The following is a 15282-nucleotide window of genomic DNA, read 5'->3' on the forward strand; positions in this document are numbered from 1 at the left end:
TTTACACCAATAAATCTATAACGTTTTGCATAGAAATCTTGTTGCGGGTTTGATTTACTAAGGCTGATATTTTGGTAAACCTTTCTACGCAATAAAACCTCTATAAATTTGGCGCCCAACCCTAGTGGCCTGTGTTAACCCCATTTGAATGAAAAATTCTAAAACTTTACGTAGTAGTCAAAGACTAACCATGTCTACAAATCCTTCCTTAACTACTGAGCAGTTTGAAAGGCTTATGCAAGCGGTAGCAAAAGCCAATGTAAAGTCTGGAACCTATAGTCACTGTACGGCTCGCTACAACGGCGAAAGAGATCCTGTCAAGCTTGAAGAATTCATAGCAGCTATAACCACTTTTAAAACGGTAGAGAAGATAGAAGATGATGATGCTATCAATAGCATGCCGATGTTGTTGCTGGGGGACGCTTCTGAGTGGTGGAGTGGTGTGAAGAACAAGGCGAGAAAGTTTGAAGATGTTGTGAGAATGCTCCGTGAATCGTTTTGCCCACCAAAACCTGCATGGCGTATATATGCAGAGATCTTTGAAGCAAAGCAGCAGAAAAACGAAGCAACGGACACATTTATACGGAAGAAAAGGGCTTTGTTTGCGAAACTTCCCAAAATTCCTCTAGAAAGCGATCAAATTGATATTTTGTTCGGTATGCTTCATGTCCAGATTCGAGACAGAGTTTTTCGTCACAAAGTGGCCAACTTCGACGAGTTGCTAAAGGATGCACGAGAAGCCGAAGATGCTATTAATGAGCGTGGTAAACCTGTGAATACCGAAAATCCGTCCGTCGGTGGTCCAGTCCGATGCACATACTGTCGAAAGAAAGGACATACAAGAGACAATTGCTTCAAAAAAGAAAAATTTGATGCCGAGGCCAGGCAAGAAGCTAATGTTATAGCCCAAACGACCACGGCCAAACCAAAATTGGCATGCTATGGATGTAATATGCCAGGATATGTTCGTGCTAATTGCCCAAATTGCAGTGGTGCTAAAAAGCAGCAGAATCCTGAAGGACATGTCCATTTTAATAATATGTCAATGCGCCTAGTCGGAAGAGAGATTCCAGTTGCCAACATTCAGATGTTCGGTGTCCCTGGGCAAGCTTATCTCGATACTGGAGCTCGAACCAGTATAGCCAGTGCGAACCTAAAGAAAATTATGGATTTTCATGATTGCATTTACAATAAAGTTCGAATGGAGATTTCTTTGGCCGACGGAAGTAGATCCGTCCAAGAATGTTTGTCCACGGTGTGTAAAATTGCAATAGGAGGAAAATCATTTAACATACAGTTTGTTATACTGCCCAATGCTCCGGACAATAGAACATTATTAGGGGCAGATTTCCTAGAACAGGCAGCAATTATTCTAAATATGGGCCAAGGATATTGGTGTTTTGAAGACGATCCTGGCGTACATTTTGAGTTTCCGGATTTGTTACCGTTAAATTTAAACTTGCTGGAGACCATAAAAACGGCGAATACAAATAAGGTCGTCAAAAATTCTTCTGAGGCCGGTAAAAGGAAGTCGCAAGAATGCGAACCAACAACACCAAAGCGTTATAACCGCCAAGTCCACTTGTTCGAATTTGAAAACTTTGGCCCTGACATAACCGGAAATGATTATTCGCCTCACTCAATTCAGGCAATTTTCAAAGATTGTTTACCTGAAAATGAAAAGGACACACCGGTTCGAAACGCCAGTTCTGAGCTGGTTGCCAGCTTTGAGTACGATGACGATTATATCGACTCGATATTCACACCAATTTTGATGGTGGATTTCAAGTTTTTAAAACCATCAGATGGTGAGTGCCTTGCTCAGCATGAAAGACATGAATTGGAGCGTATTTTGCAAAAACATGCCACTATTTTTGGCGGAATTGGCGAACCAACTCCGTACATGGAACATTTCATAAATACGGACAATCATCAGCCCATAGCTTCAGCTGCATACAGACTGTCCTTTGCTAAAACAAGAGAACTTAAAACAGAAGTAGACCAAATGCTGGAATTGGGTATAGTCGAAGAATGTGAATCTGCATGGGCCTCGCCTGTCGTAATGGTGCCAAAAAGAGATGGTGGTATACGAGTTTGTGTTGACTACAGAAAATTAAATAATATAACCACACCAGATAGGTATCCACTGCCACGTATTGATGACCTTCTTCATGCTGCAAAGAGCACCAAGTTTATGACCACGTTGGATCTGCAGAGCGGCTATTACCAAATCGCTGTGAATGAAAAAGATCGAGACAAGACCTGTTTCATTACACCTTTTGGACTATTTCGATTCACAAGGCTGCCTTTTGGTTTGAGAAATGCCCCAGCTACATTTCAACGATTGATTGATCGGTTCAAAATCGGATTAAAGGATATGCTTATATTAGCCTACTTGGATGATCTTATTATCTGTTCCCCAACTTTTAATGATCATTTACGCGACTTGAATCTGGTGTTTTTTCGTTTAGAGCAATTTAAACTTCGAATAAACAGGTCGAAATGCAAATTCTGTTGCCGCGAAGTTAAATACCTAGGTCATATTCTAACACTGGATGGCATTGCGATTGATTCAGCAAAGACTTTAGCAATATCCGAGAAAAGGGAGCCGAAAAATGTGAAGGAACTAATATCTTTCATTCAAACTTGTTCTTGGTACAGAAAGTTTATTGATAACTACGCCCAGATAGCCAAGCCCCTTACAGATCTAACCAAAAAAGGTTCATCCTGGTTATGGGGAGATATTCAAAGAAAATCTTTTCAAGAATTAAAGAGAAAGCTTATAACCCCTCCTGTTCTACGACAAGCTCGAGATGGAATTCCTTTTATTATAAAGACGGATGCAAGTTCTTTTGCACTCGGTGCGGTGCTAATCCAGGGGGAGGGGCCCGATGAACACCCTATTGAATACATAAGCAGATTGCTTTCAAATGCGGAAAGAAATTATTCAACGACGGAAAGAGAAGCACTCGCAATTGTATGGGCATGCGCAAAGTTTCGGGGATACATTGAAGGCGCTGAAATAATACTGATGACCGACCATCAGCCCCTAAAGTGGCTGCTCACTATGAAGTGTCCAGTTGGTCGTTTAGCCAGATGGGCCCTACAAATTCAGCAATACAACTTTCGCGTTGAATATACCCCTGGGAAAAGTAATTCTGTAGCAGATATGCTATCTAGACCCAATGGAAATGTTGAAGAACCTGATGCCGTTAATCTATTTAGCTTTCAGATCGATTTTCCCCACAAAAATCCTGAAAACGTACGTGAAGAACAGATGAAGGACGACCTTTTAAAACAAATCATAACATGCATAGAAAGCGAGGATGAAAACCTCAGCCACTGGCTCAATCGTGGCTATGTTATGAACGATGGAGTATTGTATCGATATAATAATGATGAATCAGATGAAGCGCAATTAGTAGTTCCAGAACATGAACGATCTGATATATTAAAGATATATCATGATGAAAGTACGGCAGGACACTATGGTGCAGAACGAACTATACAAAGAATTGCTAGTAGATATTTTTGGCCAGGCATGAGAGCCGAAATAACAAAATATACTAAATCTTGTATTGAATGCCAGCGGTTTAAGGCATCTAATGTCAAACCAGCAGGTCTTATGAAAACCACGAGTTGCAAACAACGATTTGAAGTGCTAGCTGTTGACCTCTTTGGCCCGTTGCCCACAACAGATGAAGGATATCAGTGGATCCTAATAGCTGAAGATGTTGCATCCCGATGGATTGAGCTATTTCCACTTAAAGAAGCTACCGCCGAAATGTGTGCTAAGTTACTTATCGAGGAGGTCTTTCTACGCTATGGAGTACCAAGGCGACTTAAAACTGATAATGGTGTCCAATTTATTTCTGCCATAATGCAACAAGTAACATTTTGCTTCAAAATACAACAACAATTCACACCGGTCTACCACCCACAAGCCAACCCAGTTGAACGCAAAAATCGTGATATGAAGGCACAGTTGGCAATCTTAGTGCAGTGTCACCACAATGCATGGGCCAATCACCTCAGTGCTATTCGATTCGCCATGAATACCGCCAAATGCCAGACAACAGGGTTTACTGCCGCATTCCTAACATTTGGACGTGAACTAAGAACCATTGATGACGTTAATAAAGATCTACGGTCCATTGTAGAAGGCGAAAACTTTTTACCCCAAATTTCTACGTATCTTCAGAATTTGTCTACAATTTATAAAGATGCTCAAGAATCTGAACAGCATCGCCAAGATGACAACAAGAACGCTTACGATTCTCACCGAAGACCTCAACCGAGTTTTGATGTTGGGACTACTGTTATGGTCAACACGCATGTCCTAAGTCAATCATCGAAAGGCCTAACTGCCAAGTTTATACCCAAAAGAGATGGCCCCTATGTTATAACCAAGAAAATTGGCTCTACATCCTACGAGATTGCTGCTCCAAACAACATAAATATGCCTTTGGGTACCTACCATGCATCAGCTTTAACTTTATTCAGAGATGACAACTGTAATGTGATGCCAAATCCTGTTCATCCAATACGCAAACGGGGAAGACCAAGAAAGTCCTAGGTGGTTGTCGTGCTCCCGAGCCGTCTTCGCACTCCAAAGGGGGAGAATGTAGCAGTTATATATTAATATTTTTACTTGTTCATTGTGTTTTTCTTTCATATTATTAAATGTTAACGTCTTTTAATTTACTTTAACACATACTTTTGCATTGCAGTGTGTTAGATTTATTTTGAGTCAAATTTCGCTGATCAAGAAAGAATGTGCTTGTGTTCTCATGACTGTTCCTGGTTGATCAAGAAGAATGTGATCTAATGCGCATGACTGTTCCCAGTTTTAAAAAGAGAGAGAGATAGAGTGAGAAACTCATTGAGTGTTACTTTTGCAATGTAACGCAATGTAATAGAGTCTTTTTGTGCCTGTTGTTATTGTAATTTTTACAGTCATTACATTCTCGCTTGTGAGACAATAATTTAATAGTAATGTTTCTCAGGAACAGTTTCTTTTACTCTTATTGAAATATGCTTAAGTAATATTGTTTATCTCAAACATGGTTTCCTATAAAAGGCACTGCAATGCTTAAGTCTGTCTTGATTTTTTTTGGAAACATTCGTTGAGGTATGAGCTAAGGCTTCATGGAAACGCATTAGCGTGGCCGGTTGTCTTTAATCGTACTTTGCCGACGGCAAACAGCACTTGGCGAAAGCGAAAGCAGTCACTTGTGTGAATGCCTGAGGCAGTAACGAATTTAATTCAACCGTAAAGTATTAATTTTTCATTTACACCAATAAATCTATAACGTTTTGCATAGAAATCTTGTTGCGGGTTTGATTTACTAAGGCTGATATTTTGGTAAACCTGTCTACGCAATAAAACCTCTATAATTGTATTTTATTTTATTTTATTTTATTTTATTGTACTTTATTCTATTTTATTTTATTTCATTTTATTTTTTTTTATTTTATTTTATTTTTTTTATTTTATTTTTATTGTATTTTATTTTATTTTATTTTATTTTATTTTATTTTATTTTATTTTATTTTATTTTATTTTATTTTATTTTATTTTATTTTATTTTATTTTATTTTATTTTATTTTATTTTATTTTATTTTATTTTGTTTTATTTTGTTTTATTTTGTTTTATTTTATTTTATTTTATTTTATTTTATTTTATTTTATTTTATTTTATTTTATTTTATTTTATTTTATTTTATTTTATTTTATTTTATTTTATTTTATTTTATTTTATTTTATTTTATTTTATTTTATTTTATTTTATTTTATTTTATTTTATTTTATTTTATTTTGTTTTATTTTATTTTATTTTATTTTATTTTATTTTATTTTATTTTATTTTGTTTTATTTTATTTTATTTTATTTTATTTTATTTTATTTTATTTTACTTTACTTTACTTTATTTTATTTTGCTTCATTTTATTTTATTTCATTTTATTTAATTTTTTCACCTTTTATTTTTTTTTTGTTTATTTATAGAAACCCTCGTTTAAAAAAATCCAACATTCAATGCTAAAGTGGACCCGCCAACAACAGCGTAAATCTCTTCAACTTCTACATTCATCTGTTGCTAATCCTTCTCTGGAAAGTCCTTCAAATCTTCAAATTAAAAAAATCTCTTACTCTAACAACTTTTTTGCTTCGCCTGAATATTCTTCAAGAAATTTAACTTCAAAAATGCCTACCATGACTCATACTTTGGAAAGACGTTTACATCGTCGCTCTTTGGATAATCAGCTAGACAGTGCCTTGGGAGAGGAGAGACGCAGATCTCGCAATTCCCTAACTGGAAATCATAACAAAGAAAATTTTGGGGTACACTTCATGCGTCAATCCTTTGGCAACACCAGTTTGAGTGCTTTGCAGGACTTGAGTAATGGCAAAAGTCCTAGACGTTCCACAGATGATACTCCAACACCACCACCTCCAGCACCATCCATTAACATAAAACGAAGAAATTTAAGAAGAGCCTCTCTACAACTGGAAAGATCTCCCAACTTAAATGATCATCTGGGCTCCCGTTTTTCCGATGATTTTGCCTTGGAGGATGATATAACACCCTTGTCACGCTTGCGTTTTCGCAATAAAATCAAGGAAGAATCTTTGTCTTCCTCGCGTATGGGTGATGTTACCTTGGATCGCATGCTGGATGCCATTATTGAAAGTGCTCGCAAGGATGTCAAAGAGATATGCAAACAAAAGACTCCCGAAAAGCCCAAAAAGGAAGTGGAAAAAGAGCAGGATAAAGATGAGAGCATACACGAAATGGAGGTGAGAACACCACAGCATTTGAAGCGTCAACGGGTGGTAAGAAGAAAAAATCCCAAACATACCGATAAGAAACAAGGCAAAGAAAATCGCCAAAGAAGAATAGAAGAAACTGAAGCAAATCAAAAGGGGCTGAAGAATGAGGGAAATACTTTTCTGGTCAGTCCTCCTCAAAGAGAAATGATAGGCCTAACCTTGCCCAATGGCATACCCAGTCCGGAGACTCCCACATTTCAGCAGCATGCAAATCATTTGTCCTTATTGAATATGGATACTCCTCCCCAACAACTGACCTTTGAGGTGGGCCATAGTGTACAGCGCTGCAGTACTCCTGAGTTGGGCGAATCACAAGCCATTAAGCGTTGCCTTAGCTTTTCATGTGCCAGTGAGGAGGATGCTGATGGTAGCTATAGTCAGAGCAAAAGGGGCTCGGTGGCCTCTTCCATAGCCAGCTCTAGCAATGAGCACTACAGTGGTAGCTGTTCTTTGAACTCTTTGGATATGGGCGGACGAGGATCTTTGGATGTGGCCATCTATTTGGACAATGAGACTTTAAATGTACATGGTGAGTTCCAAGTTTAGAAAAAGTGAAAAAAAAAAATTAAATAAAAACTTTAAAGGAGTAAGGGAATGAAAAATTAATTTCTTCAAAATTTGGAAAAAATTAAAAAAATCATTTAAACCCCAAATTGCCATTGGTTTAAGGGGAGTTTATGGGATGTCTCATTCCCCAAACTTGGCCTTAAAATTGGATATCAAATTGGTTTTCTAATCTCAAATACCTTTCATCTGAGCCCCATATTGCCTTGAGCGGTAAAGTTGTCCTCTTTGGGGGGTGTTTTGGGGGAGAAGCGGTTCCTAACTTGGAGGCCACCGTAGCGCAGAGGTTAGCATGTCCGCCTATGACGCTGAACGCCTGGGTTCGAATCCCGGCGAGACCATCAGAAAAAAATTTTCAGCGGAGGTTTTCCCCTCCTAATGCTGGCAACATTTGCGAGGTACTATGCCATGTAAAAACTTCTCTCCAAAGAGGTGTCGCACTGCGGCACGCCGTTCGGACTGGGCTATAAAAAGGAGGCTCTTGTCATAAAGCTTTAAACTTTAATCGGACTGCACTCATTGATATGTGAGAAGTTTGCCCCAGTTCCTTAGTGTTCAAAATTTCAATTTGCGTTTTTTGTCCCCAACTACTTTTCCCACATTTGGATATCAGTTTCGTGTTTTACTCCCAAATACCTTTTATTTGAGACCCATATTGCTATGGCAAGTATATAAGTTTGGGGGTGTTTAGCGCAAGAACCTTGGTCTCGAAAGTGATTATCAATTTCGTGCTCTACCTCCCAATACCTTTCATTTGAGCCCCATATTGCTATAGTCGGTAAATATGTCTGAATTAGAGGTGCTTTGAAGAGTCGGGTGGTACCCAAACACTTAGCCCTGAAAAATATCAGCCTCATGCTCTAGTTAAGAAGAGTTTATGGGATGAGGCGTCCCCCAAATACTTGACCCCAAAATTGGATATAAAATTCGTGGTCGGTAAATATGTCCGATTTAGAGGTGCTTTGGGGAGTCGGGTGGACCCCAAACACTTACTTCTGAAAAAATATAAGCCTCGTGCTCTTGTTAAGGAGAGAGGGATGAGGCCTCCCCCAAATACTTGACCCCAAAATTGGACATGAAATTCGTTTTCTAAGCACAAATTCCTTTCATTTGGTTTACTCGTGAGTTACATGGCCGTTCTGTATAGTGTGGAAAAGGGAATCCATTAGTGCGTGAGGATTGGCTCACTGGTTCTGAGCTTGCAGATGCGGATGTTAGGCGGCTCAAGGCAATCCTTTTGGAGCGTCTTGTTGATAGGTGGAAAACTTGATGGTTGGGTTACAATTGTCGGGTGACAATAGTGGGGTGACTTACAAATTTATTTATGACGCGACTTTGGTTTCGGCCTAAGTCTGGGCTTCATACTGACGGGACATGACTCCTTTAATGCATTTTTGCATCAGAGAAACTTATCCGCGACTGATCTCTGCGACTGTGGGAGACTTGAGGGCTGGAGGTATGTACTGACGGAATGCCCGTACGTAGAGTGAAATTTGGAATTGAGTTTTCAACCGGGTGCCGTGACCCATAGATCGGAAAGAGTTTTAGGTAGTGCTCCGCTCCTAACCAAGGACGTGAACACGTCCAAATGCGTTGGATCAAATTGGTACTCATGTGTGGACTACCACATGTGGGAGCGTTGGTAGACGCATTGTATTCATCCTTGGGCCTTGGGCATTGCAGGTTTTGGACGTGATGGCAGGCATCTGCGTTAAACACGATATTCGTCAGCGAAAATGTCCGGTTTGGGGAATGGGGCGTTAAAATTATCAACATCGTGTTCCACCCTCTTTGAGCTCCAAATTGTCATGCTGAGCAAATACGTTCTATTTTGGGGGTTGTTATGGGGGTGGGACGTCCACCAGGCAGTTGGTCCCGAATATTGATATCAGATTCGAGCTCTATTCCCAAATATCTTCAGCCCAATATTTCAGTGACTTGGCCTTGAAAATATATCAGATTCGTGTTACACTCTAAAATACCTTATATTTGAGCCCCATATTGCAATGGTCAGCAAATACTTCTTATGGGGGGGAGCCATGGGGGTGGGGAGGCTCCATAGACACCTTTTCCCGAATGTTGATATCAGATTCGTGCTCTACTTCCAAAGATCTTTCATTTGAACCCCATATTGATATGGTCGGTAAATTTGTCCTCTTCAGGGGGTATTTTGCTGGAGGGGCGGCCCGGCAAACACTGCAATTTTTGTGCGATTTGGCTCAAATTTTGTATGTAATATTCCGTTATGACTTCCCGTGCCAAGTACGGTCCAAATCGGTCTATAACCTGATATAGCTCCCATATAAACCGCAATTGTTGTTCGATTTGGCTGAAATTTTCCATATAGTGTTCTGTTAAGACTTCCAATAACTATGCTAAGTACGCTTTAAACAGGTCTTTAACCTGATATAGCTCCCATATAAACCGATCTGCCGATTTGACTTCTTGAGCTCTTACAAGACGCGATTTTTTTCCGATTTGGCTATATAGTGTTTTGTTATGACTCTTAGTAACTGTGCCAAGTACGGTCTAAATCGGTCTATAACCAGCTATAGCTCCCATATTTTAGCAGAATCCATGGTGGTGGGTTCGACCCGGCCGAACTTAGCATGCTTTTACTTGTTTCTACTTCCTTCCTTGAGACTCCTCATATCTTTTCCGAACAAAAGTTAATAAAAATATATTTTTCTTTTCTTTGCAGTTATACGTTGCCGTGATCTTCAGCGCTCCAATGGCAGCTCTGCCAACACACTCAATGCTTATGTCAAAGTGGCCTTGATGCGTGGTGAAACCCAGCATCAAAATCAACACTTTCAACGCACTGTGGTGCATCGTCATTCGAACCGTCCCTACTTTGATCATTGCTTTAAATTTGATTTGTCCGACTTAGCGGCAGCAGTTGAAGAAATCAAACCAGAAGATCGTCTACAAATGTCCGTGTGGCATAGAGATCGTCAGCATAAGTGAGTATGATCGTAGTTCTAAAGAAAGAAAAAACGCTTCTCTGCAAAAACCAAAAAACGCTGCTTTGAAATAGTTTTAGAGATTAAATAAGTGGAAAGAGATTTATTATAAGTTAAAATTATAAAAAAAGTAAAAAAAAAATTAAAAAATGAAAGGAAATTATAAAATTTTGAAAAACATCCCAAAAACAAAAAGAGTTTTCTTTATAAAAAAAAAAACACAAGAATAGTATATTGAGATGAAAATCATAAAAATTTTGTATGGAAATCACTCTTTCCAAAAAAAAAATATTTTTAGATAAAAACATGAAAAATTTGTTTAGAAATCGTTGTTTAAAAAGATATTTAAACATTTTTATAAAAAAAAAACAGAAAAATGAAAAGAATTTATTAAACTTAAAAAAAACACCCCAAAAATCAAAAGTGTTTTCTTTACAAAACAAAAGTGAATAAAAAAAATGTTTTAGGCAAAAAGTCGAAAAATTGGTTTAAATATTTAGAAATTATCTTTAAAGAGCCTTAAAAACTTATTATACCCACCACCGAAGAATGGGGGTATATTCATTTTGTCATTCGGTTTGCAACACATCGAAATATCCATTTCCGACCCTATAGGTATATATATATGTTCTTGATGACCATAAAAATCTAAGACGATCTAGCCATGTCCGTCCGTCCGTTTGTTGAAATCACGCTACAGTCTTTAAAAATAGAGATATTGAGCTGAAACTTTGCACAGATTCTTTTTTTGTCCCTAAGCAGGTAAAGTTCGAAGATGGGCTATATCAAACTATATATTGATATAGCCCCCATATAGACCGATCCGCCGATTTAGGGTCCTAGGCCCATAAACGCCATATTTATTATCCGATTTTGCTATAATTTGGGACAGTGAGTTGTGTAAGGCCCTTCGACATCTTTGTCAATTTGGCTCAGATCGGTCCAGATATGGATATAGCTGCCATATAGACCGATCCTCCGATTTAGGGTCTTAGGCCAATAAAAGCCGCATTTATTATCCGATTTTGCTGAAATTTGGGACAGTGAGTTGTTTTAGGCCCTTCGACATCCTTCGTCAATTTGGCTCAGATCGGTCCAGATTTGGATAACGCTGCCATATATACCGATCCTCCGATTTGGGGTCTTAGGGCCATAAAAGCCTTATTTATTATCCGATTTTGCTGAAATTTGGAACAGTGAGTTAAGTTAAGCCCCTTGACACACTTCTGCAATATGGCACAAATCGGTCCAGATTTGGATATAGCTGCTATATATACCGATCTCTAGGCTTTAGGTTTTGGGGCCATAAAAAGCGCATTTATTATCCGATTTTTCTCATATTTGGGATAGTGAGTTGTCTTAGGCCCTTCGACATCCTTCGTCAATTTGGCTCAGATCGGTTTAATTTGGATAACGCTGCCATATAGACCGATCCTCCGATTTAGGGTCTTAGGCCCATAAAAGCCACATTTATTATTCGATTTTGCTGAAATTTGGGACAGTGAATTAAGTTTAGCCCCTTGACACACTTCTGCAATATGACACAGATCGGTCCAGATTTGGATATAGCTGCTATAGAGACCGATCTCTAGATTCTAGGTTTTGGGGCAATAAAAAGCGAATTTATTGTTCGATTTCGCCGAAATTTGGGATAGTGAGTTGTGTTAGGCCCTTCGACATCTTTCTTGAATTTGACCCTGATCGGTCCAGATATGGATATAGCTGCCATATAGACCGATCCTCCGATTTAGGGTCTTAGGCCCATAAAAGCCACATTTATTATCCGATTTTGCTGAAATTTGGGACAGTGAGTTGTCTTAGGCCCTTCGACATCTTTCTTCAATTTGGCCCAGATCGGTCCAGATTTGGATATAGCTGCCATATAGACCGATCCTCCGATTTAGGGTCTTAGGCCCATAAAAGCCACATTTATTATCCGATTTTGCTGAAATTTGGGACAGTGAGTTTTCTTAGGCCCTTCGACATCCTTCGTCAATTTGGCTCAGATCGGTCCAGATTTGGATATCGCAGATATATAGACCGATCCGCCGATTTAGGGTCTTAGGCCCATTAAAGCCGCATTTATTGTCCGATGTTGCCGAAATTTGGGACAGAGAGTTAAGTTAAACCTCTCCACATATTTCTGCAATTTGGTCTAGATCGATCAAGATTTGCATATAGCTGTCATATAGACTGATATCATGATTTAAAGTCTTGGCCCCAAAAAAGACGCATTTATAATCCGATTTCACTCAAATTTGACACAGTGACTTATGTTAGGCTTTTCGACATCCATGTTGTATATGGTTCAGATCGGTTTATTTTTAGATATAGCTACTAAAATGACCAATATTTTGTTATACACCATTGAACAATGACTTGAACTTATTAGTATTTGATCGGAACATATTTCGTTATAACTGCTATGGGACATAAGGTATGCAATTTTCACTGGATTTTGATGAAAGGTGTTTTACATATATACCCAAGGTGGTGGGTATCCAAAGTTCGGCCCGGCCGAACTTAACGCCTTTTTACTTGTTTATTATTGCGAAACTGAGATGTAGGTACTTCAAATTTATAATTCAGAGAACATTTTAAATATTTTATGATTTTTTTTTAATTATATTTGCTTTTAATTTATGCTTGCTGTCTCTTTTGCCTTATTAAGTGTTTAAATTATACCTTTTCCCACTCCCAACTGCTAAGTCCTTTTGTGTTTTTTATATCATCATCCTCTCGAGTTAACTTTCAATTTACTCCATGTAATTATTTCTCGCCTCGTCTCGTCACAAATTATTTAATTATTGTCGGCTCATAACAAATCCTTTAAATACATACTTACTTTCAACATTTTTGATGTTGTTAGGCCTGTAGCTTATGATGTAGGTGTTGGTAATGGTAATGGTAACGGTGATGGTATTAGTGTTAGTGCCATGGCATGCATACACGTGTATAGCTAGCCTTATGGCATTGTCGTTGTTGTTGTTGTTACTTTTGCCGGTTTGTTTGTCCATATCCTTATGATGGCCTACGCAATCGCTTGTGAGGTCATTTCTTTATGGTTATATGCTTTTGACGTCCATTTCTATAGGGGAAAAAGGGACTTGCCTTTAAAAGCTAGGGGCAAACATTTTACAAACTCAAAAATGTTTAAGTTTAAATACCGTCTCTGGATGTGTGTCTCTGTGTGTGAGTATGAAGGAGAAAGTTAGCCAACGTCATATTTATGAGATAATTTTGCACAGACAAACAATGTGGATTTGGCAGAGGGAGAGAGAGAGTTTTAAGTCAAAGAATGGAAGAGATAGAGAGTTTGGTCTTCACCAAATATGTAAACGAATAACATTTTTTTTGTCAAGTAATTAAATGAGAGAGAAAGTTTGTGTTGGTGAGAGCAAGATACACAACTAATTATGAAACTGCAATGAAGGTTTTATGGTATTGGGCCTGTAACTCCTTACCTCCAATTCTGCGGAAGTTAAAAAGAAGAAGAATTTCAAGTGTTTGAGAAATTTTGTGTGAGAAGGTATAACATACGAATAAAGAGAGAGTGAGAGTGAGAGAGAGAGCGTGTGCTTGCTTGCTTAGGAAGAGCTGTAGGCTTTATAGCATGCAGCTTACATTGAAATGCTGAATACTCCCCTGAGATTGAGGATTTCTCTTGGGCTAGAGATTTGTTTCGCATGAATTCCACAGGTTTGATTGGCAGCTAATTGAGAGAGCTGAAATAGAGAATAAAATAGGGTTGCCACCTATTTCTTATAGGGAAAAAATTAATTGCACAACACTTTTGAATAAAAAATGTTTCCTAATATTGTCTTGCACTTTGTCTAAGGTGAGTTGTTTTCAAAAACATATAAAGGTGAGTAGCTTGGATATATCAATAGGAATTTTGGGTATTATCTTATATAAAAAAATCAATTTGTGTATGTTTGTTTGTTCGTTTGCTACGTATAGACTCAAAAACGGCTGAACCGATTACCTTGAAATTTTCACAGATTGTGTAGTTTGGTCTGGAAGGAAATATAGGCTGTTTAATTTTTTGATATCGGGAGGGGGAGCGGACCCTCCCCCTTACCCAAAAGGGGGCCGACCGGGACAATATGGGATTCAAATGATAGGTATTGAAGTGTAAAGTACGAATTTCATAATAAAAATTGGGTCCAAGTACCTGGGGGGACGCCCCAGCCCGAAACCCCTTAAAATAGGTTTATTTGACGATCATGACAATATGGGACTCAAATGAAAGGTATTCGGGAGTTGATTACGAATATGGTCAGGAAGTAGGAATAGGCTTTATAATTTATTGATAACAGAAGGGGGCGGACTCTCCACCGTTACCCCAAAAACACCACCCAAAAACCAAAAGTGGACGATAAGGACAATATGGGTTTCAAATGAAAAGTATGCGGGAGTAAATAACGAATCTGGCATACAAATAACCTGCGAGGGACGCCCCATCCCAAAACCCACCCGAGCGGACATCTTTACCGATTGGGACAGTGTGAATATCAAATGAAAGGTAATTACGAGTAAAGTATGAACTTGACATAAAAATGTCACCCTGCGCGTAGGGGGGTCCCCCTCCCCCAAAAAACACCACCCAAAAGAAAATTTTTATCGCTTTGGGCAATATGGGTATTAAATGAAAGGTATTTAGAAGTAGGAGTACAAATCGGACATACAAATTGATTCCATGGTAACTTAGGGGCCTTCCCACCCCCAAAACTCCCCCGCAGTACAAATTTACCGATTGGGTAAATTAATACGAATATGGTATTAAAAATTGGCTCCCCGTACTTAAGAGGCCGCCCCAAGCCCAAAATCACACTAAAAGTAAAGCCCAAAATCAAAAGTTGACCAATCGGGACAATATGGCCCCTTATCATTGATCTTAAACTTGAATCGGACAGCACTC

General features: G+C 38.6%; 1 protein-coding gene across 1 annotated transcript in view; it reads left to right on the forward strand.

Moving 5' to 3' along the window:
* LOC106088311 (uncharacterized) overlaps positions 1-15282 on the forward strand; it is a 227333-nt gene that overhangs the window by 22217 nt on the left and 189834 nt on the right. The window contains exons 2-3 of the mRNA XM_059368310.1: positions 6010-7363; positions 10100-10361. Coding sequence (XP_059224293.1) covers positions 6040-7363; positions 10100-10361 — 1586 coding nt within the window. The 5' untranslated portion in view covers positions 6010-6039. The remainder of the gene's footprint in view (positions 1-6009; positions 7364-10099; positions 10362-15282) is intronic.

The sequence above is a fragment of the Stomoxys calcitrans genome, chromosome 4, assembly GCF_963082655.1.
Source record: "Stomoxys calcitrans chromosome 4, idStoCalc2.1, whole genome shotgun sequence".
Taxonomy (NCBI): domain Eukaryota; kingdom Metazoa; phylum Arthropoda; class Insecta; order Diptera; family Muscidae; genus Stomoxys; species Stomoxys calcitrans.